This window comes from Mastigoproctus giganteus, chromosome 4 (assembly GCF_048544385.1).
Source record: "Mastigoproctus giganteus isolate SK-2022 chromosome 4, ASM4854438v1, whole genome shotgun sequence".
Taxonomy (NCBI): Eukaryota; Metazoa; Arthropoda; class Arachnida; order Uropygi; family Thelyphonidae; genus Mastigoproctus; species Mastigoproctus giganteus.
In genome coordinates this window covers 139667728-139694830 of record NC_143578.1, presented here as the reverse complement: position 1 = coordinate 139694830, position 27103 = coordinate 139667728, and the positions used below count along the sequence as shown (strand labels likewise).

The 27103-nt window shown below is 36.4% G+C and overlaps 1 protein-coding gene across 2 annotated transcripts in view; it reads left to right on the top strand.

Moving 5' to 3' along the window:
* Positions 1-27103, top strand: part of LOC150087098 (receptor-type tyrosine-protein phosphatase kappa-like) — a 453299-nt gene that overhangs the window by 357673 nt on the left and 68523 nt on the right. For both annotated transcript variants that reach the window (XM_090372951.1, XM_090372952.1), the window contains exons 6-7: positions 16757-16882; positions 25120-25271. In XM_090372951.1, coding sequence (XP_090229077.1) covers positions 16757-16882; positions 25120-25271 — 278 coding nt within the window. The remainder of the gene's footprint in view (positions 1-16756; positions 16883-25119; positions 25272-27103) is intronic.

Sequence of the window (27103 nt, the reverse complement as noted above, 5' to 3'; positions counted from 1 at the left end):
AACCTTGAGAGTTGGTTCCTATCTACCCAATATTTACTCAGAAATAAGTTAAAAATTATTTGGAAGTAATGAACCAATTTATTAATGAAGAAATAAAGAATTAAATAACCAGATAATGGAGCTCTCAAATATGATAATAGGCCCTCTCCATAAGATTCAAACCAAACTTCAAGAGATTAATAAAATCAATGATATTTATGAAGAACAAAAATATTAAGGATCTTCTGCTTCAAACTGAGCAGTCCAATAAGAAATATTTAAGACTAGAAATAAGATTATATCCAATAAAGCAAAAGGAATATAAGGAACAAATATAAGGATTATTGCCCCACTCATATTAAAATTTCATCTGTATGATCATTAAGATTTTATTAAAAGGTTAATATTTGTGTTTTTTTCTGTAAGGTCAAATGTATAATTCAGTCAAAACCACTTATTTCCAGTTATGACATTGACAATGGAGCTCAGATCTCACCAGGGCTAACTTTAGAAGCAATTCCAAAAGTTAAGAACTAAATACAAACAAATCACAGAAAAAAGATAGATCCCATATCTACTTCAATGGTTCCAGATTACCAAACCAGTGCAACTCTAAATACAAGACAAATATTTACAAGTAAAAACTCAGAAACTTATGCTTCAACACTGAAAAAGGACAACAATAAACTGAATAGATGAACTCTAGAAACTTGTACATCTTAACAACAAATTGTTAATAAGGGTAATAAAACAAAATTTGAAATAGGAAAACCTGATCATGGGCTTCAGTATCTGCCCAATGCCACTAATATAAATTTCATTGGACAGGGTAATAGGGGGGGAAACATACTAGTGGATCCAAAAATGGTTTATTGGCATGGTTCTAGAATTGCACCCTCTGTGGAGGAGGAGGCAGATCTTGAACATTATTTGAAAAACAAACTGATAAACAAACTCAAGACTTAAAAGATGAAATACCTTGGCTCTAACAGAAACCTGCTATCCTACCTATTGGATTCAAAAATATGGTCAGAAAATTTTTACATAATTAGGAAAGACAGAAAGATTAAAAACTAGAGGAAAGGTGGAGGTTGAACTCTATTAGTTCATCAGAAACTGAACATTATGGAAACTATCAACTTAAAATATTTAGACTGCACTTACACCATAATAAAGATATAAATACCCTCTAAATGTAAATAAAATCAATGTGGAAACATAATTAACCAATTGGTTTCAATATATTTATCTCAACCATAAATAAAGCATTGCTTCAGAGGCTAGGACAACATCTGGAGGCCATTATTATCTCTTCAGATTGGAGAGTAAAAACTATAGTTATACCAATAGGAACAAATTGAATGTAGGGTTCAGTATACTATCCTGCGATAATAAATCTTCAGTTATTTGAAATGCATATTCAGTAGATGTAACCTGAAACAAAAATGAAACTTACCCACCAGAGAAAAGAGGCTCTTAGACTTAATCTTCAGTAACTATGAAATAAAGATAACACAGACTAATATAATTTTTTCTGTGATCATCAAACATTGCATCTGCAGTTTGAATTAAACAAAAATAAAAAAGAAGGTAAGTAATCAACTTACATATAATTTTAGAAAAATAAGCCTCCTGGAATAAAGTAAGAGGAATGATTGTGAAAACAGACTGGCAAATTTATTTTAATACACAGGGTCCCAACACCCATCTGAAGATTGCTTATGACAGATATATGATCAGGTTCTGACTGATATTTGATGTCTTGATGACATTCTGATATCTTCTGAGACTCTAAACATTATTCCCGTTAAATCAACTAGTAAACACTATGAGACATATCCAGTTTTGATTCATATGAATTTAATACCATTATCTAGTAAAACAAAATGCGTATTAAGTACAAACTGTCTAAAAATCCATATTTTCTGCTTACAATTTTTTCTTCTCATTGGGGTCATCCTTAACTTTTAATACTGATGGAAATTTCCATCAGTATTACAAATTACTCCTATTATGCCTCCTCTCAAAAAAAAGGAAAAGATAATAACCCATTCACTTTTAGACTCATACATAAAGCTAACCCTGAGAAAAATAAAATTATATAGCACATTTGAGCAAAATTGGGCCTGTTCATCCTGGTTTTTTCACTGGTAGGTAGATCCACCCTTGGATAATCTAGTTTATTTAAATTTTATATCAGTAATGCACTTAATAGGAACAACCAACCAAATTGATAGCATATACTTGGAACTTAAGAGAGCATTTGAAAGCATCCCCCATTCTTTAATTTATTCTAAAATATTTAGAGCACATTGACTGATGGAGCATTTCTTCCTAAAAAGACAAAGCAAAATACTATGGGAAGGTAAATACCCACACTTTTTTTGCATTTAATGGGAGTTTCCACAAGGGTCTTTCCTTGGCCCTCTTTGATTTGGAATCTATCTGAATGATATTCAGGATGGATAACTGGAAGCGAACTTCAAATTACTAACATATGAAGATGATCTGAAACTATACAAGAGATTTTATCTGACTGACACTGTGGAAAAGGGGTTACAAATTAACTCATGGATAGAAAGTAATGGACTAATAATTAACTTAGAAAAATGCCTACCATGTCTATTGTTGATTATTGATTCCCAAATAGATTTATTTGGGAATCCCCTTTTCATCCAATAAGGCATTGACAAGTTATATTAGCAAAATCACATCAGCTTATAAAACTTTAGATCTACTGAAGATAATGTTCTTTGACTTTAACAATCCTCATTTAATAAAAGTAGCCTTCACTATGACAGTAACCTCTACCATCTACACAGCAATGTAGTCTTACTGGAGTTACAGCATGGATTCCTTAAGGGACAATCTTGTCTGACCATCTGATTGGATACTATGATATAACAAAAGAACTGGATGCAAAAAAAATAATTTTGATACCATGTAATTGGATTTAATTTTGATAAAAATAATTGTAATTGGATTTCAGGAAAGATTTTCATACTGTTGCACATAAAAGACTACTGTACAAATTGGAGCAGTGTTGCATTAAGGGAAAGTTACTGCTGTGGATAAAGGGATGGTTGAATGGGAGAAGACAAACAGTGGTTATTAATGGACACTGCTCTTCGTGAACTGCTGTTTATTAATGGAGTACCCCCCCCATGGTATCCTGTGCTAGGCCCATTGTTGTTCTTTTGTATATTTATTAATGATATTGTGAAGGTATATTAGGCTGAATGTCTTAAGTTTGCAGATGATATAAAGGTTGGCAGGGTGGCTAATGACAGTAATCAAGGTACACTACTGTAATAGATTTAAAAACATTAGCCAGACAGAGAAATGACAGTTCAACAATTGAAGTTTAACATTAACAAATGCAAGGTAGTGCATATGGGTAGCAGTAATCACAGATTAGCTTACCAATTGTGTGGTAATGGAAAATGAAAACAAAACTGGGGTAATTGTTGCAGTCAGATATGAAGTTCTGTGAGCAATGCAGACAGGCCACCAGGACAGCTTCTGGAATTTTGCCAATGATATACAAGGAGATGATAATCCCATTGTGCAATGATTAGGCCACGTCTTGAGTACTGTATTGAGCCTGTAGGCCTCATTTTAGGAAGGATGTAGATCTACCAGAACAGGTGCAGAAAAGAGCAATGTTTTTGTAAAGTGAATGAAAGGGTGGTCTTACCAAGACAGGTTTCATTTCTGCAAATTACAGCATCTGGAGACAAGGCACCTTTGTGGTGATCTGCTTGAGGTGTTTAAGGCTTTGAATGGATTGAACAAGCTGAATATATAAATTCAAAGTATAAATTCAAATATAAAATTCAAAGTGAGAAAGGATGGACGCAGGATCAGGTGTGCAGAGGTTTGTCTTCAGCAGTGAGTAGTTGATTGTTGGAACAAACTTCCATCTGGTGTTGTGGAAATGGGCAAATTGAAGGAAGAACTATCCAAAATATTGTAAAGAATGAACAGGTAATGTGGGAGTTTTATTTATTTATTTTTGGCTGATGCTTTATAAGCTTGTTTTTATGCATTATATGCCACTACTAATACTACTAACACTGCTGCTGCTGCTACTACTAGAATATGCATCACCAGTTTGAACTCCAAGCGCCAAATGCCTCATCAAACAGTTGGAGAATGTTCAGAAATCCATGATCCTAATAACCAAATTAAATTTAGCTTTAGTTTTTAAATCATGATGGACGGTGTAAGTTTTGTAAGTTGCTTTCCATTCAACAAAAGATAACAATAGCAGATTCAAAGTTATTACACCTACGAATCAAGGGTAAACATGATGCTCCTGATTTTTTTTATTTGGTTAATTTTAGATGGCCACTCAGAAGACAGGATCTGTTTTCTGAGTTCAACTTTTTGTATACATCTGATATTCTAAAAAATGAAACGATGAATTAGGAATCACTAAAATAGTAGAGGTTGAAAAGAGGAAAGATAAAACTAGTATCCACAACCCCCCCACACTTTTCCATACTGTAATCATAAACGTTTTTAGCACCACTTTATTTGACAAATTTCAACACAAGTACTGTTTAGTATCCTAAATTCTTTTATAATTTTTAGCAGTTTAAAGTACCTCTTAAATTTACTTTTACCTTCATTATAAAACAATATACTGCATTTTATTTTATTGGAGTTTCTTTTTAATTTGTTTATATTTATTATTATTAATTTTTAAACATTTAAAACTATTATTAAACATCTACAGCGGCACCTAATAATGGAATGTAACGGAAGTTTTACAATGACGTCACACTACTCACGTGACTGGCGAGAAATGTTATGCGAAATACTGATATTACAGCGATAACATACGGGACCACGGTAGCCTTGTGGCAACGTTGCCGGCTTGCTGAATAGCTGATCGGGGTTCGATTCCAGCTGTACCCTTATGGGAATTTTCTCAGGGACATTGAGTATTGAGTTTGGCTGTCTCAAACCGTGGTCGTGAGGTTTTCCCCGGGATTGACTCCGGTTTTCCCCTCACAACAGACAAACCGCCCTTCGCGACGAAGGGTACATGAAAATTTGATAGGGGTAGGAACGCGAATAGACTGAACTCCGCAGCGGACTTTACTCTTGAAGGAAGGGGGTCAGTGGGGCAGCTGCGCCACCACCATTAAGGTGGGTTGCGGGCAGTGTATTTAACGATATGTTCTGCTCCTTAAAATAATGCATTGCATGCACTAAGGCAGTGGATTTCAGCTGCAGCTGAAATCCATCGATTAAAATGCAAATAATTATGCTGTTCAGCAAAAATCAGTTGCTGGTGTTTGCACCTGCTGCAAAATATATACAATAATAATAATAATTACAAAAGAAAAAGAAAAAAAGTTAGTTAATGTGCGCAGACCATTTCATTTCAGGCGCGTTAGCAAACGTTAATAAGCACTATTTATGCGCGGTTGTGACAATGTCACAACCATATTATTGTCACAATTATGATCGCGAAGTCATACTATTCTACAAATGGATTAAGCTAACGCCTTCCAAGCCACCATGGATGTTTTCACATAAAACATCTTTCGTGCGTACAGGGTACACACGCTTTAATTTTTTAATTTAATTTTATTTTTATTTTTTAACTATTTTATATGCATATAAACTTTTTTCACATAAATAATGCTTTCAATTACAAATGAATTTCCAAATATTTTTATCTACCTTACATATTTCTAATATTCAATGTATAAAATTACCTGTAACACCTTTTGCAAATATGTTACTTAATTTCTTAGATTTTAAGTACTTTTTTATGCATTTTAAATATTTTTTGTACTTTATATATCTTTATTTTCATGTACAGTAGTTTATACATTTTATTATTTAAAAATAACTAAATGCACAAGGCATAATACGTTAAGAGTAAGAGTTTAATATCTATATAATATCGGTGTAGATACACAACAGATAACTCTTAAGAAACTACGATGGCAGTGTGAGACGCATCATTTGCTCTGTTATCTCATATTGTGCTCTTCCTTCACAACGAGTTTCCATGATATTGCACTACCTACGCTTCACTAATAGAGAAGACTATTGTTACTTATTATTCTCACTGAGAATAAGTAACAATAGTCTTCTTATTATTCTCACTGAGAATAAGTAACAATAGTCTTCTCTATTAGTGAAGCGGACGTAGTGCGATACCATGGCAACTCGTTGTGCAGGAAGAGCACAATATGAGATACAGAGCAAATGATGCCTCCCACACTGCCATCGCAGTTTCTTAAGAGTTATCTGTTGTGTTTCTACACCAATATCATATACATTTTATTATTGAATTTTATGTAGCGTTTTACAACTTTTATCTTATAAGTATTTTTTACATTCATTGTATGTAAATTATTTTTTATTCTATTATATATGTACATATTTCTCCATTTATAAGGCAAAAGCTATTTTTGGTGGAATAAAAAATACACAAAAATCTAATAGCGTCCCTCACCATTCTGGGGCTCTTCTCTGAACCCATTCTAGAATTTCCATATTTCTCTTCAAGTGTTGCCTCCAGACCTGACCTCAATACAGTATTCTAAACACGCTCCACCGGTCTCGCCACGGAATGCCATGAAATGATTATGCACATCATACCACCAAACATCCATCCAGTACAGCCTCGCCACATATATTACCGTTTGCTGCTAGAGATCCAAAATACGAGGTGGGAGTAAAGTTTCTGGACTTGTGCAATAAAAAAGGACACAAAGTGAGGGACATCAAAAACTGTTTTATCTTTATAGTTAATTGTTATATCTTTAAAGTAATCGCCACCTGAATGATTGCACTTATTACACCGTTCTAAGTTTCTGAAAAGAGTTAGCGAAGGCGTCCAAAGAAATGTTATTCAGTTTGGCTTTACGTTTGTTTTCTTTATGCTCGCCACCTCTTGAAACCTCTTTCATTTGAGAAAGGTTTTCAGTTTGAGAAAGAAAATTCCACTATTGTTAGATCGGGAGAGTAGGGTGGATGGCTGATTTGCACAATGCCATGTTTCGTCAGAAATGTCTTCAAAACAAGCGCAGAATGGATGGTGGGTATTGTTATACAACAAGAACCAGCTGCCTTTCTCCCGAAATTGCGGCCTCACCCGCGAAATGCTTAATAGTCTTGAAAGCACCTGTAGCATTAAATCTCTCAGGTTAAAATTCCTTGTGATCACACCTTGTTTGTTGAAAAACGTGATCAGCATCATCTTGATCCTTGGCTTCTGTAAACGAAACTTTTTGGGCCTTGATGATGGCAATGTTGTTGAAGTCCGCCGCGTGCTCTGACCTTTCGTCTCCGGGTCGTACTGAAACATCCGCCATTCCTCTCTATTCGAGGAAATTAGGATTGTCTTGATAAGTCTGGATAAAGTCTTCGAATGATGACACTCTTCGTTGCTTCTGATTCATAAGGTTGTGCAGCACAGACCTTCCTTTTCCCTAAATCTTCATACAGAATTTGACGAATCGTCTCCTTATTCATATCCAACTCATCAACCATCATTCTGATGGTCAAACGACGATCTCTTTGCCGCAGTTTCCCGATCTTTTGAAAATTGCCCTCATTTCGAGATGTTGATGGATACCCACTTCTTGGGTTATCGCGAACGTCTTCACGTATGTCTTTGAAACGGTTATGCCATTGAAACACACTGGTACGACTTAAAATTTCATCACCATAAAAAGTTTTTAACATTTCGTTCATTTCTGTTGCAGTTTTTTCCAGTTTAAAGCAAAATTTTATATTCGTTCCTTGCTCCGTTGCAAAATCGTGATAGGGAAGGTTAACACCACTAACGAAATGATTGTTACTTGCAACTTGTCAGCCTACACGACATCTCTATACCAACATCTGTTGGAGGAAGTTTGAACTACATATATTATCGAACTCATTGAACGTGACACAACAGCACCAGTCCAGGAACTTTATCGCCGCACCTCATATATATAAGAACAATGGACTCTTATGTGGTGAACTGAAACATATAACAAGCTGTTTCAAACCTGAACTGCTATGGGCCTCCAGATTTCATTTAAACGGACAGGAGGGGAAAAAATATGATATTAGAGTCCCCTGTAAATGATTACATCTACCCATTATTTTGTCTGTAAATTGCGTGTGTTCTCTGGTCCATTTGCCTGTTTAGATGGACGAAAACCCCCAGTTTCTGGGGAAACGGACAGGAGGAAGTAATGCAGACCCAAATAAGTCGGTCATGTTTTCTTCTTACGGAAAATTGTCTTCAGCGGAGTACGCCGCTGGGCACCACTCACAATGAAGCATACACTTGTTGACTGCACCTTATACACTCAGTGATCACTGAATTATGATCGCTTGTGTCATATCGCGTTGGGGTCACCGTTCGCACGGATAGTAGACGTTATTTGCCTAGACATCGACTTCAATAGATGTCTGAAAACGTTGTAGGGGTCTGCAGCCATGATACCTGCAAGGCTTTCCACAGTATAGGAATAGATGACGGTTGCATGTCCGTACGCGTTATTTCCCTATCCAAAACATCCCACAGTGTTCAGTTGAATTGGGGTGAAACTAATTTGGAGGACATTCAAGATGGCTAATATCTTCATTGTATTCCTCGAACCACACGTGCACAGTGCAGGCCTGATGACACGGCACATTATCGTCCTGAAAGATACCGTTTCTGTCTGGAAAAAAATGCAATATGGCAGGGTGCGCATGGTGTCCTAAGAACTGCTAGTAGACCTCATCAGTGAAACGTTGATCCATAAGCACCAGGGGTTATTGTTCTTTCCAGCAAAACATGCCCCGTATTAAGCAACCACAACCACCTGCCTGGACAGTGAGCATCATGCACGAAAGGTACATGGACACGTGTTTTTGCACCAAACACGAAGTATGTGGACTCATCCGACTAGCACACTTGTTTCCAGTCCTCTTGTGTCCAACCAGCCTATCGTTGACACCACAGCATCTGCCGTCGACGAAGATCAGCAGTGAGGAGAGGGTGTCTCTTGGTTCGTGTGCTGTGGAACCCGATCATCTGAGTGTGCAGCTCATCGTCATTTGGGATATCATTCTTGCATTTCCCGTATTATATTACGATGTTGAGCATACAACGCGCTGCACCCTTCGCTCACAACTAACACCCACCATGAGATATCTTTTACAGTTCTGTCGGCGGTTTGACCCGTTCCGTACCATTCTTTGTACACTTTAAGCACAGTGGGCCGTGATCAACTAACAAGACATGCCGTTTCCAATATGGCAGCACCCGATGCACGAGCTCTCTCGCAATCATGCCGTTCTGAAATTCTGTGATATCTTTTACTGCGTCCCATAACGGCTACTTTATCATCTTGTACGACCAGATATAAATTACTGTTGCCCTAGCGTACGAAGCCTTTTTATACTGCGGGTTTTGTGGCTCAGTGATCACTGAGTGTACAACAATAATGACCGACATTTCTCGCTCAGTTTCCTCCCCATTCTAAAAGAATCTTTGGCATTCTGGCATATCATAACAACGAACAAATCTCTTGGAGTTTTCTGTATTCTAAAATGAATTCAATAACGAGAACGATTCTGTCTGTTTCCTTACAGAATTCATGTATTCCCTTGACAGCGTTGAAAAGCACAATACAGCCTAAGTATGACGTGAGCCAGAAATAACAGTAACAATTCTCACTCTTGGACGCAAGAAAATCCACACGAGATAGAAGAAGGCGCAATATAGCCGAAGCTGCTCTTGCGCCATTAAACCCCAAACAACAACAACAACAACAACAACGAGGTAGAAGAACGTAATTTTCAGTAAATGTGCTTTGTGGAGTAGAACCACATTTAATCGAGGAATTTTCTAGAAAATGAACTCCCGCTGTATTATGACACACAGGAATGAGAATAAAACATAGAGCATCGCATCTCCATATTCAGGCAGAGCAGTTAAGGATTTTTTGCAAGAAAATTATCAAGGAAGATATACAGGTACGGATGGACAGGTGGTACGGCCAGCTCGCTCATCCAACTTAAACCCATTAAATTTATTCCTCTGGGATTGTAAGAAGATTAGTGGCCATGGTAGTAGGCTGGAAATGAGGCAGCAGTTGGTAAAGCTCATAAACGAAGCCACTGTTGGTATCACCAAGGAACTGATGTGCAAGCGGTGGAAAAGTTTAATGGAGCCTGGCTCATTAAATATGCAGTCATAAAGTTACATTTAATTGTATGTAAATTGTAAGTACAATAACAACAAACTAAAAGTTAATTGAAACCTTGATATACTTGTGAAATTAAAGTGATAACAATGAAAGTGCTAAAATGAAAATTAATTTTATGTTCATTGCCACATCACTCTGTCGCTTAACTCGATAACGGTATTTATCGTTTATGTGGCAGCATTTTTGTTCTAAATCACTTCTAGAACATAAGCCTAAAATTTGTCCATTGTGTCGAGGAACACCCCGTATATCGATGAAATCGTAATTCGAAGTTGATTTTTTACGATTCGAATTGTAATCAATTAAATTTTACTCTTTAACTCTCTCAAACCTGGCCGCCCTGTTGTCTTCCTGTTGAAAACATTTGAAAACATCATGTTTTCAACGGGAAGACAACAGGATGAAAACATCCTGTTTTCTCTCCCACGGTTGGAAGACAACCGTGGGAAAGGTCAGGGAATGACCACCGCATTTCCCTGGAGCAATATGGCCTTAGCTGCTATGCTCCTAAAAAAACCTAAAAAAAAGAACCTTCTGGAGAGGGTTCATAAAAGGGTTGACCAAATTAGTGATGAGTACAAGTCGATGTACATATAAGGAACGACTTAAGAGGTATGGGCTGCAAAGTTTGACATCTAAGAGGTGATCGGGCTGAGGTTTATAGGGCACTAAAGGGCTTGAGTAAACTGAATAAGGAAGATCTGTTCTTATTCGTAGGTGAGACGAGAAATGGGAGCGGGCAAAAATATAAAATCTCAAGGAATATCAGAAGCTTGGATCTCATGAAGCTCACCTATAAACAGCAGGTTGGTGAACATCGCAATAAGTTGCCTCCCAAAGTGGCAGTGAATCTGAACAAATCCAGAGCGAAATTAAATGGCCACCTTGTCGAAATCAAAATTTCTGCCAACTTTTTTTTAGTATTAGTTTTCTATTTTATTTTATTTATTTATTTATTATTGTTTATTTATTTTTTATTTTGTCTGATGCAGAAGACGTCCGCTTCCTTGCATCATTCGCCTTATTAATACTAATAAATAAGGAACAAGTTAATACTAAATGTCATCAAATTATAATCAATTATATTTTACTATATAGCTTTCAAAAAATATCCTCAATCCCCTCAAACAAGCAGCGTTTCTTCTTAGGTGGGAAGGGGTGGGAATATGCCCAACCCCAACCCCTTGAATAAAAGGCGGACTCGCGGAGGATGTTTGTTCCGTATTGGTTTCTGAAGCCCTCGATTATCCTCACTCACACAGTAGAAAATTCTAATATAAGATCAGATTCTATTTAAGGCGTTACTTTTGTATCCATCCATTAGCAGCATAAAATTACAGGTCAATGAGGCCAGCATTTACAATTCTGTTTAATATTCTTGTATTTTCGAAATGGCACCAGACCATTTATTCTTTCGATATTTTCCCCACATTGCGAAAGGTTTGCTTTCTCGCTGGCTGATGTCTGTTTTCTTTTTTCCGACCTATAACTGCAACATCGGAGTTTATTACATTGCTCTGAGTTCGATAACTGCCTGATCTATCTTTTGGAACAGACGTTGCAACAAACGAGACTTCATCGGCTCACGCAAAGTGATGTTTTGTATAAGCTGATAAGCCATTCAGTGGTTCACCATCTTAAGTCGCTATTGAAAGGACTCAGACAGTGCTTACTGAAATGAGTTAATTACGAAGGTCAAATCACGGAACAATCACCAGCCAGTGGTTACCGAGACAAGCAAACAAATGAGCAACGGTCAGTGAACAGAAAGCGAAAATTTATTTAGCTTTGTATTAGTCGTACACAATTCTGCCATTAAGAAGAGCGATTGCCGAGTATTCAACGTATCTGGGCTTCATACTGGGACCCTTTCAAGACGCTCCTAACACCGGAGCCAGCTTCCCTCCAGGGGTGTAATTCTGGCTAGAGTGTGTCCTGGATTCGACAGTCTCTGTATCTTCGTAAACCCGTTTATAGGTTGGGACAGAATTAATGGACAGTTCAGCATACTAATTCGTTCTGAGACAGCAAATCATCAGCTCTCACTTGCATAAAAACATGTAACGAGGTTTAAATTACCATGGGTTTCCAATTTGAGTGATTATTACATCGTATCTCTGAATGATCTGTGTGAGTATAGTGGCTTAGTAACTATTACCGATCTGGGTTCGAATCCCCATCACAGAGCAAAGTAACTGAATTTCTGAGAGACATTTTTACTCGTACTTAACTCAGTTGGTCTGAAGCAGTTTTCCAAATGAAGGTTTGGATTCCCTCCCTTCTTTACAAATAGGCAAAACCGTTCTTGAACACACACACACACACACACAGACACGCCTAGCTGCGATCTGTACACACGAAAGGCGCTTGGAAACTGCCTTATTAATCTGCATTTCTCAGGAGTTAAAGGACCTGCTTTTGATTGGTGTGAAAATGAATGAATTGTTTCTCGATATTCGTTTTGCCTGGATTACTGAGTGAATATAATTAGCGACCAGTAGCTACTTCTAGTACATGAACCAACCAATGAGGTGATTCATAGGCCAACACAGAACTACACGCTGTTCGATTGGCAACCGCCAAAAGTACGAAAGATAACTACGTTTCGTGTTAATTTGTTGTCTCTCTCTTCCCCCCCCCCCCACATCAGTTTTCGTAACTGCTAACGATGATGTCACATCTGGATTCCGAGTGAGCTATTTGCTTATTAGAAATACCAGGTTGATTCATATAATTAAGATAAAACTAATAATGGTGATAATTACCCATTTTGTTGCGTTGAATTCCAATATGTTACTGGGATATTTCACAGTTAGATAATCGGATTATCTTGGCGCAATTCATGAATAAAGACTTGTCAGGGAATAAGGATGTACATACTGGGGTATAAAAGTAGCAGAATTTTATTGAAAACGCGAATTAGTAAAAAAAAAAAGCTCTTTTGGAAAAGATTCCTGCTCAAAATTGAGTTTATCTTTCTCACCACCAACAAAAGGATTTTGTTCGAAGAGAAACCGAGACTCTCATCAGACCTATTTTTCTTTTTGTAAACATTATTGTGCCCTCAATCACCGCACAAAGAAACACCAACTTATTTTTGGCTTCTTTTTTTTTTTTTAAATGCGATGGTGAGAATATTATGATGCGTGTTGCTATAGCAACAGTTCGGGCTCAGCAGCAGCTTCGTGATGCGAAGAGTAATTTAGCGTAGATTGCAGTTCGTTTAATACAATAATATTAATCATAATAAATTAGCGATAGTATATTAATCTTCATAGTTTTGATGAACCTGAATTATAATTAATGTCATCTGGGTCTTTCTTTCAAAAATTAACTTGCGTAGTAACGCAGGAAAACGCACTGCGTCGCTAACCCATTTTTGACATGGCTGATATGGATGCACCTGCTACATTGGTGTTTGAATTGGTGTAGGTGCAATTTTCGTGTCAAGTATAGCGGCATTTATACCTTGGAAAGACTGCTCGTCCTCCCTTAATATCATTTCTGGTAAAATTACTTTTTGCTAACCGCATAAAATTTTGAATGCATCCTTCTGCTCATTCCGCATTCAAAAATTATATCAGCTGAGACTCTCACGTTTTAAAATGGCATGCAAAAAGCTTCCCTTTAAGAATTTACACTTTTGCCTTTTTTACAGTAGTGCAGAGCTCTCTAGTCACCTGTAAGAGAAAAGGTAATGCAGCTCTCTGTCAAGGGAGCGCAAGTAACGGTTACTGATGAAGATCGATATGAGATATTCTACTTTCTATTTATAGCTCGTTCTCTCCTCTGTCATACCGTAGACTCTAGTTCGGCGAACGCTGAACCATGAGAGTGTACTGAACTAGTGCTAGTGTTTGTATCTATTTATAGACACAAGCTCGTGTTTCTTGAGCTAGGTCATCTAGAAGTAAATTACATGTGGCACAATTTGATGCATTTTTATTGCCTTGTGAGCAGTTGTACGTCCTTTGTCGTACAGCTTCGGAATTGCATCGAAGCCATATTGCCGGTCATTTTGCTTTGCAGAATAAAGAATTAATTTAATGGGGCAAAAATGCACCGGGTTGCACACGAATTTCTAGTACGAAAATGTTATAGTCGGATGTTTGCATAAATGGACATTTTTTTTTGATTAAATGAAAGATGTACCTATTGTGTACAGATGCTGAAGCAGTGATATTGTATTCATTTATGATTCAAGAAGAACTCTATGTACAATGCTGGTCTGATAGCGATCAATACCGAACTGCAACGAAATGACCCGATTTAGAAAGTATATAAAAAAACTGTTAGGTTACTTAATCTTGAAAAAAAAATGGAAACTTCTACCTCACCTCGATTCTTCCAGAGCACTTCCCCATTCTTTGGTCTAGTTTTTAAAATTTACAAAGATGAATGATCTTTCTGTCTACTTCATGAGACCACCAAACAGTGCGGAAACACTCGAGATGATAGAGGGAATTTTTAGGGAAATGAATAACGTAAGAATTTGTTTTCTGTAGCTTAAATTATGGTCTGATTTTACGACATGTGTGTGTGTGTGATTCTCTTTAATCAGAGATTTCATAATAGAATTTTGGATTATGCAATTCTTAATACTGAAAAATGTACAACATTAACCAGCAGGAAGTGTTTTAGTATTTATTGAAACGGGTCGCTCATATCTGTCATTTTCAGTGCACTCTTATCTTCAGTCTTCTTACCTCTAATACTCATATGCACATGCATCGAAAGAATTGAAACGTTCTAGAATAATAAATAGTTATTTTTTATCCGTCTTCTGTGAGAAATTCAGCATTTTGGTATGTCATATTATCAGTTTAATCAAACACATAACTTCACTCATAATGTCACAACCCTGAGACGTTTGATTCTGATGCCCATGCGCTCCATACCACCCATCATATTCTAGGCCACATCCTGAATACGTCAAGAGTTTCTTCTCTCGATGTATTATCTCTAATATTGAGATGATCTCTCTTTAATAGAGCATCTCGGGGGGATACTATCGAGAATTAAATTTACCTCAGCAAGCTTAGAATAGAAGCACAGTAAGTGTGGAGAAAAATATTGTTTGTCTCACTGATATGAGGGGATAAACCATATTGATGTTGCTCGAGAGTAAATTATTTCATTTTGACTTGGAAATATAATCATTTTTGTTGTGGATAAACGTTGCTATGCATGATTTAATATCAATGTATAAATTCATTCTGGGGTGCGTCAATTTCAACGACCCGCAGTGTACTTCAGAGGGTTATTGGTATCAAGTAAAGTTCATGGGGCTCATAACTGATATTAAAATTTATTTTTTTCCCATTTATTGTAACAGTACAGTGTGGGATGGCGTACACTCTGCTTGGCTTCTTTACTAGGATTGACGTTTGGACCATGGAACAATCTATGGAAAAATATATAAATCGAAGAGGTCACATGGCGTGTGATTAAAAGAGCTATAAAGCCATCTGATGCAAGTAGTCCACAAATTGGTAGTACACCAGCAACGAAGAACAGACAGGATCCCATGGACTTTTAAAGAGATATAATCGTCAGTGCGCGATTAGCAAATTATGTCTACAGTAGGGTGTATGGTTTCACTCAGTGAATGTTGAAAGAAAGACTGGCCCATTTGAGTCTTTAACAAGGGCAAAACCGCCTGGAAAACCTCTACATGAACAGCTGCGGCCGAAAATATAAGGCGAGGGAGGGAGAACTCGATGTCTTCAGCGGATTATCCAGTAACATGTCTGACATTTTTAACTTTTTAAAAAGGCCCATTCAGGACTTGGCATCGTTTCTTGCCCAAACCTAATTTTGTGTTGCTACCAGAAACGCAAAGAATGGACACAGGAGGCACTTAACGTTTCGCGATGAGTTCCGATATGGAGGAAGCCGCACAAAGCACTGGAGCTATTTTGTTTTGTATTAACGGTATCGTTTGCTTTATTGAGGGAGGCGATAATGACGTTGAACACGTTTTCCAGGTTTACCCTTATCCTCTTATTCTGTTGGAGGATGAGGATCGTAAATGTTAAAGCATATCTGAACATCGTTGCGGATCAGCTACACCCGGCAATGTTACTCCCCCCCCCCGTCCTCGTGGACTTTCAAAATGACAATGCAGTCATCTACTGTACCAAATGAATCGGTGGAGAAAACGAGGGAGACTTTAAGCACTGCTATGCACATCCCAATTTCTGCATGTTAGTCCCATTGAACATTAGTATGATGAATTGGAGAGGGATATTCATTCACCCCAATTCTTTGCCCATATCATGCCAGGAAGTGAGAAGAGTTTTGTTTCATGAGTAGCCCAGTATACCGTGTCATTTTCAACTATCCTACGTCGGAGCAGCGATTCAGATCAACTGCGGTAGAAAACACTATGTAGCTCATGGTGCTGGTAAAGCGTCAGGCAGTATACCATCCAGTGTCTTGGTCTTGCAAATTTAGATTTTGATTAATTTAATATACTGTATTTGATTTTACTATAAGCTATGTTATGTTCATTTCATATACACGCAAGCCTATGTATAATTATGTGTTTTTGGCAGGTTATGTGTGTACAATATTGGCCAATGGAGTGTGACCATCCTGAAACTTTCGGAGATATCGAAATTACTATGCTTTCTGAAGATAGTCTGTCTAATTATTTCGTTCGTAGGTTTCGACTGAAAAGAGTAAGTATGAATTCTTTGCAGTTATAATTCCACCAAATATTCAATTGGAAAATTAAAACTTGGTTCGCAAACTGAATAAATGACAGTTTATTCGGTTTGGTTTTAGATTATCTCCTCGTATTGAATCCCTCTACTAAAATTGGAATGTCTGCGTTTGAACTTCAACTATATTAATTTTATTGCTTATAATTGCGTTCTGAATGATATAATTTTTTTTATTATCAGGGATGTTTTTCTTAATATCGCCATAAGGCGTTTGTAGCTACTTTGGATCACATTCGATACACCCATGCACAGAAGATACTTTCGTTCTGTTTCCACAGCGGTCCTTTATTGCTCTTTGGTTACATAACTAGGAGTGCCGAGAAAACAGATTTTTAGTGGAAATCCTTGGAAACGATTGCAAATAATAGACGACTGGTATGATTATTTTCTCAATGAATAGTAGCGCGTCATTGGAAGACACTTTCAAAGCGCTTATTTTTCGTAGTTATTTATAAGTCATGTTCATATTAACCACATTGACTTTCGCTTATTTTCGTTAAAAGTGTTGTTCTTGTGCCATGATTGGCTACGTATAATATATGTGGATACAAATTAAAAACAAATTAGGGGCAAAAATAGTTATCTTTATTTAATTCATTTAATCGTCTTTTGTATGAAATCTGTTATGAAACTCTACCGAATATTTTTGTCTTGTATATTGAAATTCACTAGCGTATAACTGTCATATAATGATGTGAAAAATTGTGAGCAAAAATCCGCCCTACTCTGGATCTTTTTTATGTATACACACACATATATATATTATTTTGTTTTGCTTTATCATCTCTATTGGGCAAATTTTTCTAACCTTATGTAGATGTCCCTGGTGAGATGAGGTGGGGGGTTCTCCAATTCAGTAAATCGCTGATGAAAGGTCCAGTTGCAACCTTTTCCTCATAATTTGAACTATGACCCCTAGTTTTAGTGTTATAACCCTGGAATTTCATCTTCATTCATTTTACTCAGGAGTTAGCCCTCAACAAATTCTTTCCAATTATCTAAATGGATTTTGATTTATTTCCTTTGAGCTATAGCCCGTGCATTCATCGTATGGGTGCCCTTTCATTCACCAAAGCGCTCGCCCATCTTTGGGTTTTTTAAAGAAGCCGGATGCGTTTTTAGGTGCAGGCCCAATAAATAAATACAATATTCGAAATGGAGTCTCATCATTGCTATCTTCAGTGGGAGTCCTTCATTATTTCGAATAGACTCGCCCTGTGGATGCTCTTCCTCATAATAACCCATTGTATCTGCTAAGAATAAATAATATAGCACTGTTGTAAATTCCGATGTGTTCTTTGAACTTTCTACGTCTGGAATTGTGTGGTTCTAACTTTTGACTCTGCAACCAACACGGTTCTTATTCTTTGATGTTTCATTACTCCCATTTTTGTTTGAAGTCGTATTATCACATAAATTTGCATTGAAATTGAAAAAAAATATTGCATACACAAAATGTAAAATATGCTGAATAATACTTGAGTATGTGTGGCAGGTATAGTGTAAAGGAACTGAATGTGAGACCTTCTCCTAATGAGACCACGGTCTTTCTGAGGACAAGTGCTGTACTCTGTGAACAATCAACGAAACCTGTGCGTAGCGATATCTTGAGGTCACAGTCAATTTGTTGTTTGTATCTGAAGCATATTCATCCCCTTATGCATGCTCAGGTAAAATTAAGCTATCCAACTGGATTTTTGAGGCCTACTTGTTCATATGGAGGCGTCATTTTAAATCATTTTATTGGTCATTTAATATAATAGATTTTTTTTGCATTTCTTTGCGTTTTATATCAAGTTAAAAAAAGTCATTTTTGTCATGTTATAGAGTTTGGAAAAAAGGATCCCCCCCCCGTACCGCGTTTCCCCTTATTCTGATATAAGGGTAAGGCTTTGACATAATTATAAAAATTGCCCTTTGTATCATATTTAAAGAAGCAACTGCTTCACATACCACTAAGAACTTCTCAAATGTCGCGTGCCATGACAGTAGAGCTTGACCACAGATTTACTTTACATCCAGACAGACGGACAATGCTATGTCTTGACATGATAGGACAGAGTCAGATGTTATCGAAGTTTCCATTATGGCCAAGAGTTGCAGAGTTGGCAAGCGTGATATATAGAAATATTTGGACTTTTATCGTACTACTATTACCATTTTAGTACCCGCGAGGACGACTTCTATGGTAATAATTTTATTAACGTACTTAGTGTTTGCGGGCAAACATCTCGTGGCCGTATGGAGGATGTTAATGTTATTATTGCATCCATGAAACAAAGAAACTGAAGATATGAGATACTAGTGTGTCAGTTGGTATACCTGTTTTCTGGATGAAAAACCCGACAACAACTAACTTGGCTCCACCCCAACAAGATACTTTTTAATGAGAAATATAAATGTAAAACAAGAATTAGAATCTTTTACTAGATATCTGTATTATGACAATTCGAAAATTGTAGATCTCTTAAAGTACCATTTATAACTGACACAATATAATAGCGTAGCTATGTCTTGACATGATAGGACAGAGTCAGATGTTATCGAAGTTTCCATTATGGCCAAGAGTTGCAGAGTTGGCAAGCGTGATATATAGAAATATTTGGACTTTTTTCAGAACTATAATAAATTAAATTAAGCTACGCTATTATATTGTGTTAGATATCTGTATTTAACATTATAGTTCTGAAAAAGTGAACAGTGCGGGTGTGGCTTCGGTAAGTTCGTAATTGGTCACCAATTGGTGGATACATATGCTATCGTATGCCAAGTTATTTCAGTGGCACTACAAGGAGGAAAGCTGCTTTGCTAGATTTTCATTCATTTCCATGTGAGGCTAAAGCCTGATAAGGGATTTAATTCGAGTTGGACTGGTTCCACAGTGTGTAGCCTACCATGGTGTCTGAAGAATGTTTCTTGATAATGTTATTCTAAACAAAACTGATAAACTTCTGAGATAGCTCTTTTGATTTATCCGCATAAATGCTCAAGCGGAATGAGATACGGGATGTTGACTGACAGCGTAATTCTCTGCCGTTTTGCCAGTCGTTGACGACGAACTCACGATTTTCCTGGCACTACGTTTGTGATTATATACAGAGTGCGCGTGCTGTTATTTTTATTTATTTGTTTTTTTTTTATCTGTTTATTGCAAATTACCCTGACACAACAATAAATGCTTACAGTTTTTTTTTTACTTTATAATAACAATAAATTAATATGTTCGCAGGTTTTTTTTTTCCTTCAGTACTTGTTACAAAAGAAATTTAGTCTATTTCTTTCCTTTCCTTTTACGTTGAAGTTGCCTATTCTTTATATTCCTGGTATTGCTCCTGTTTACTCTAATTTTTACGTTTATCCGTATTTCTTTCGCTTGTAAATGCATTAGTTTACTCCTCAGGCTTAAAACATTAAAGTATAAAATGTTAAAGCTTTACACATAAACATATAACATCGGAATGAAAACATTGATCTTCGCATTATGAAGTTGATATTGTTAGTTATTTTCACAAAGTTCTTTATTTAGCCAAGTATAAAACGTCTAAAAAGATAAGTAAAGCTAGTAATTATTATTTAACTCTACTTATCTTTTTAAACATTTAAAAGTCTTTCAAAGATAGTGTCCATTATTTTTTCCGACACCTGGCAGATAAATATCAACAAACATCGGGACCACCTCTGCTCCCTGATTTAATTTTATACCGTAATCCCCCTTTCACAAAGGATATGTAGAATCTCTCAACTGTCATTACATAACTTTGTATGTTTTTGTAAGTACATCCCTTCTATACCCTCTCTCCTAATTAAATTTTCTTAATCTTATCTTACTGGTTTACTAAACCAACTTTATTTTCAAGAAACATTCTCTGTAGAGCACTCATTCTTTTAAATTCAATTCCAATTTCTTTATTGTTTCTTCTGTTTTCTTCTGAGAACATCTGATTCTCTGTTAATTGCCTTATGCCACTTAGGTTCAGTGCATCAGCTTGCCCGTTGCTAGGTTTTGCGAGGGTATTTAGCTTTATTTTTGTAACCAAAGCTTCCAAGGCTTAAGGGTGAGGTTAATGTGTAATATGGATCTCGACCTGCTGTTGTGTTTGTGCTTCACTTTGTTCAACTTTGAGTAGCCGGTACTTCGCTACCAAGATCTTCGGAATCTGTTTAGGTGGGATCGATGACCATATAAATCCTTCATGCATAGCAACAGGAGGAAGACCTCTCCATGTATGGAATTATGATGGCAGTGGTTGCTGTTTTTTACAGTACATATGCATTTTATGCCATATTGCGCCAATATATGATGATTGCATAAATGTATGGTTCATGAGCTGATGTAGAGATGTGGGTTCGAATCTTTTCGGTGACTGTCCTGCTTGGCTTATTACTTCCGTCGTATTTTTAATATGCGCATATTGTGCGAAACCTGGAAAATTTCTGACGTGAATTTTTACATCGTTTTATATTTTCTGAACAGTTGAGATTGGAAAAAAATAATGGGAGTTATATTTTTGCTACGAATAAGGAATTCGATCGAAAATGATTGAAGTTAAAGATAAGAACTAAAGTTTACTAACTGGACTAAAATATTTATTAGTCAGAGAATATTCGAAGTAAAGTGATTTACTTCGAATACGTTTAATTCCAATTACTAGCTCAACTTAACACAATTTAGTTTGCAGAGGAAGTTGATAAATGTACTTGTCTGATAAGGTGAGGTTTCCTTCAAGTTTAGTGATATTGAAAACCTCCCCCAAGTACATATTGAAAATCTCCCTCAAGTACATGACAATAGAATTCTGGAGACCAAGGGGCCGTATTAACCAGAGATATTTTATGCGTTAACGAAACACCATTTTGTTATACAAAACAGTGAAATCCACCATAGAATGCATGTAATTTATAGACACGATATAGTGACCTCTAGAGTCCTTAGTGGCCTATGTTGAACAACCAAAACTCTGAGATCTTCAAAAGACTAAATTCGACACTTCAAAATATGAACAATTAATACATTTTTTTTTCATTTAATGTAATTTATTAAATGCAGATACTGTGGTGTCAACTTATTATTTTATTTTACATGAAATTCTCCTAGATATAATAACAGTATAACGAAATTATTAATTTTCTGGTTATTCTGTGATAAAATCGTGGCCTGACATAATATTAAGTTGTAATAAAATGTAATTTTTTGGAATTGAGGTTTTCTTGTACGATGTATAGGAATAAAAATGCGTATTTATTTATTTAGATTCGTTTCAATGTATCGTTTCTGTAAACTCATTGAAGTTTATGTTGTGTAATAAAATAAACTTTTACTGTTCATATAAATTTATATTAATGCTTTTTTTTTCTGTATCCTTGCGACATTAAATTCCTATCTAGAATTGCCTCCCGTAACTTTTGCTCATTTGAGACGTTAGGGAAGTGGGCCAGTGAAAACCGTCGCTGGCATTCTTCTAAGTAAAGATTGAACGACTACCTTGATATAATTTAAGTAATCCTGTTCTCTGGAATGAGCCAGAAGATTCTGCGTCTCTCCGCAATGCAGTAAAATTTAAGAAACCAATTAATGTTTCTGTTGCATTCTAAAACCATAAAATTTTATGGTCTGTAAATTTAGGTTAGACAATTGCCATTGTTTACTGGGAAAGCGTCCCCTTGAGAAGCAGCGACTCTGTATACATGGAAGTATTGCGGGAAAGCCAACAGCGAAACTTGCTGTTGACAAGTACGGTATTTTAGGACAAAAAAGCTTTGCTTGATCACCGTATTCAAGCAGGCACTGGTTTCTGTAGACGCTTTTATTATGAAGCCGTTATACTTAAAAACCCGTAGTATCTTAAAAACCTATTCACATTACAAATAAATGTGTAAATTACAATAAAGAAAGAAAACAGTTACATACTGGAACCTTACACAGAATAACTCGTAATTGAGGTGTAAACATCTCGATACAATTCTTATGAAACTCGCGACGTGTTGTAATCAAGAAAAAACAGTCAGTCATGAAGCGAATATGGCAAAATTCACTTTATATTTTTATTTAAACAACAAAGCATTGCTAAATTAGACAAGTCAATTGGTGGGCAAAGTTGCATTGTAGTAAAATATGAACAGCATATCAAAAAGACAAGAATTAACGAAATAATCCAGAAACAGTCCGGAAGAACGATACTTCGAATGGAATGTGCAGAACGTTTTGAAGACCGTCAAGAATGGACACCTGTGATAAGTGAAACAAATTTTAAGACACTGACGTGAAGAAGGATTCAAAGAGAAGACACAACCAAACCTTAAGAAGACAAAAGGTGGTTTGTTCAGTCCTTTTCGATGTTCTTGCTAAACGTCGCATCTTTAATTTAATATTAACCCGCTGTATTGTATTCACTTCTGACAATATTTGGAGAACAGGCTTTTGCAAAAATGTACTGATCCGAATACTGAATCTTAGGTGTTCGCAGCAAAAATAGATTTTTAATCACATTTATTTCGTGGTTGTTCTGGTTAATAAAGTCACTTATGTCCTTTGTAGTTCAGTTACTTGTCTGTTTCTCGTATAAATATTTATTATTCGCTTGTACCAGATAGTAGACGGTTTCAAGAAAAGATAAGCGGATGATGCGAACCGCCAGATTTAAAGGTGTTTTCTGTATTAAATATATTTCATATATTTTCTGTATAATAAAGGGAAATTGTATAATATTTTTATATAATTATATATAAAAATAACTTATACCATTATTAAGATATATATTTAAATTTATACCATTTTTAAGATAAGATATACACTGAGTTGGCTTTGCATTAGCGACACCTACCTAATACCTCGTGGGGCTGACTTCTTTCTGTAATGCAGCCATAAACGTGTTGCCGTGGCCTCCACAAGGTGTTTCGGGATATCCGAGGTAATGCTACCCATACCTTGCACAATATATCCAGTAATTGATTGCAAATTGTCAGGTGGATGATCGCAGCATCGAATTTCCTTTACCAGTAGGTTCCAAACATGCTCAATTGAGTTGAGATTGGGTAGTCATTGTAGGATACAGAATTCATTGTCGTATTCCTGACGGTTATCAACTTGCCGGGCTTTGTGTCATGGTGCGTTGTCTTGTTGATAGACGCTGGAGTTGTCTGGATATACTGCCATCATGAAGGGGCATACTTGTTCAGTGACGACAGAAAAGTAGGCGTTCCTATTGAGCCATTGGTTACGGTGAACAGAGGACCGAAGGCGTGCCACAAAAATAGTCCCTAAACCATATATCCCCACCGCTTGCAGCATGTTGAACACATGAACAGTGCATCCAGATGCCATGGTCTCATGCTGCTTTCTAGACATGCTGATTCGCCCATAAGCATGATACAGTTAGAGAGAGGACCGATCAGATCAGGCGACAGATTTATATAAGTAAGTGGTCCGGTATTGAGGTCCCGTACCAGGTGCAGTTTCTTGTGTCTCACAGTAAGCATGGGTACCCCTGAAGGCCGTCGATTTTGATGGTCTGTATTGGTCTCTCTACTGTATCGGTGGTGAAGTGGGTCGCTGCTGTGCTATCAGACGAGACACACGGTGCTCGTCATTGGCGTCGACCACACGTGGCTGTCCGACGTGTGATCTTTCGCTGGTTGTTCGGCTGCTGCTGAGCCAATCACGGTAGACTTGACACTACAGAACTCGAGCACTTAACCATATTGTTTGCTGTTGAGATACTGGAGGCTGCACGTCTTGTTCCCACTATCATTCCACGTTCGAAGTAAGAAAGATGCCGACGCCAACCCATTATTCTTCGCAGACATTTAAAAACTGATCTGTTCAAACGACAATCTTATATTAGCAGTTCCCGACTTTGAGCCTTCACCAGTGTCACAGACCAGTCCATTCTTAGACAATGGGATGTTGCTAATGCAAAGCGAACTTGGTGTATATTTCATTAATTCTGACTTTCTTAAAATGGAAAATAAACTTTGCCCATTGTTAAGATATTGATTACAAATTAATAACATCAGGAACTTGTATCATTTTCTGAACTCCAAAGCATAGCTATCACGTGATATTGTACTGTTAGATATTAAATATTATCAATTAATAGGCATATCTTAAATTTGCCATTCGAAAATAATCATGATTTCATTGTTGTCTAGATCTAAACCTACAAATTTATACTTCTTTTCTTTTTCAATTTTAGGGAGAAGAAGAAAGAATTGTTTCTCATCTTCATTATATCAGTTGGCCCACCCATACTAGTCCTTTTCCTAGTGCTCTCTTGGATTTCCGGAGGAAGGTCCGGTTGCATATAGCCAGGTACCCGAACAACGGGCCACTGGTCGTTCACTGTAGGTAAGTGTTAGTGATGTTTTTGATGAGTCAGGAAAAACAACTTTTGACACGATCTTGACGTTCATAGTAAAAACATGTTAAAAGAATTATAACAGTAAATGTTGTCGTCTGTTTTCTTTAGAAAAATGGAAGAATTATAGAAGACTGTACAGAATCACTTATTTAAATTAATGCAGTAGGAGATCTTATTATTGGATGGACAATAACGTGAAATTATGTGAAGATGATATTTACTATGCATAAATATCAGCTAGAGTGTATTATCTATCTGTTCTGGTTGCAGTATAACTATAATCTATTAATTAGCAGTGTGGAGCCTACGTATTACATTAAGTCCAGCATTCCTTTCTCGTATTAAGAACGTTTCCTTTTTCTTCAACATAAGGGCTGAATCTACAGAATTTCAGTGGTTTTTTATATTAGAGAAATCAAGTTATACATGCAGGAAATTAATAAAATTGGTCTTTAATATAAACCAAATGATTCAAAATGTAATACGAATAAAGTAGCCCGACCATCATATAATTAAGTTTGATATGATACTTTGATATGTTTTACGTGAAAACATTTGAACGAAGCAAAATACGATTTGTTTATGTTGTTGTGTAGGGCTCGATAAAGATGAGATTCAATTTTTATTTTCTTTATTTAATCATACAATCCGGTGCTTTCTGGACTGATTCCATCAAGGATATTTTATCTATCTACGTATCTACTAGATATAGTTTGAGCATTATTGATTTAATGTTTAACTTTTGTGTTAAAGGATACATAAAACGCGTGTCCTGCATACCATTTACAATACATAGCTATATACTTATTATTTATTCGTGTATATACAATAAGTGTACACTTTACAATATTTATATTATACAGAATAATACAATTTGCAAACTATTTTTCCACCACTTGAGCTACTATAAAAATAAAACAACCCTTTGAACAATAAAATTAAAGCAACGAAAATTTCTCATGCAATATCGAAACTAGCCTCTTAAGTTTGTGTTCGTATAGGTTGTCCTTTGTAATGTCCTTTGAGATGGATGTAAATCCATCCCAAAATAATTGAAATATCGTGTACTTCAAACGAAAGCCAAGTACAGCTTTTGTTCGAAGTTTTGGAGAGCCAACTCTCAATATCCCAGCCTTCCATGTGAAGAATTTTAAGAAAACCGTTGAGCCTAAAACAAACAAAATGAAAATGCTACCTGGCATTGCAGGATAAATGGAAACTTGAATTTCTCCATATTTTTAGCACAGACGATTAACAGAAGATTTTATGTTCAGCGACGAGTGCAATTTACATTCGATTGACCTTCTACAATAAACAAAATGTGGAATCTAAGGAAATTAGGAAACTACATACTTTTATGAAGCTTACACATGGAAATCTGAAGATTACTTTCTGTCACAAATAGGTTAATTTTTCTTTTTGGGGAAAGACCGTCACCGGGATCACATATCTTGACATATTACAATATTTTCTTCTAACACAGATTATTTAGGACTACCTGGATCACCAATTTGTATACCCAGAAGTTGGTGCATTCCCCTTATGTTCATGGAACTAGATGGTCCGATTTCATGTCCAACACGATCCTCAGACCTCACTTAGGCTGAACATTTTTCCCGGAACGGGGAGTCTCCTTAAAAATTATCAGTTTATCAATTAGTATTGGAAGCAGATTTATACGAATTTAATAAAGGAATCAGAGTTTCTGTTGGTCGCGTAAAACCTAACATGTGAAAGCGTGTTTAGAAGCAACATTCGCCCCTTGACTGGGATAGTTATAATGTAATCAACGATGAAAAGAATTCAAAACCAGGCTTTC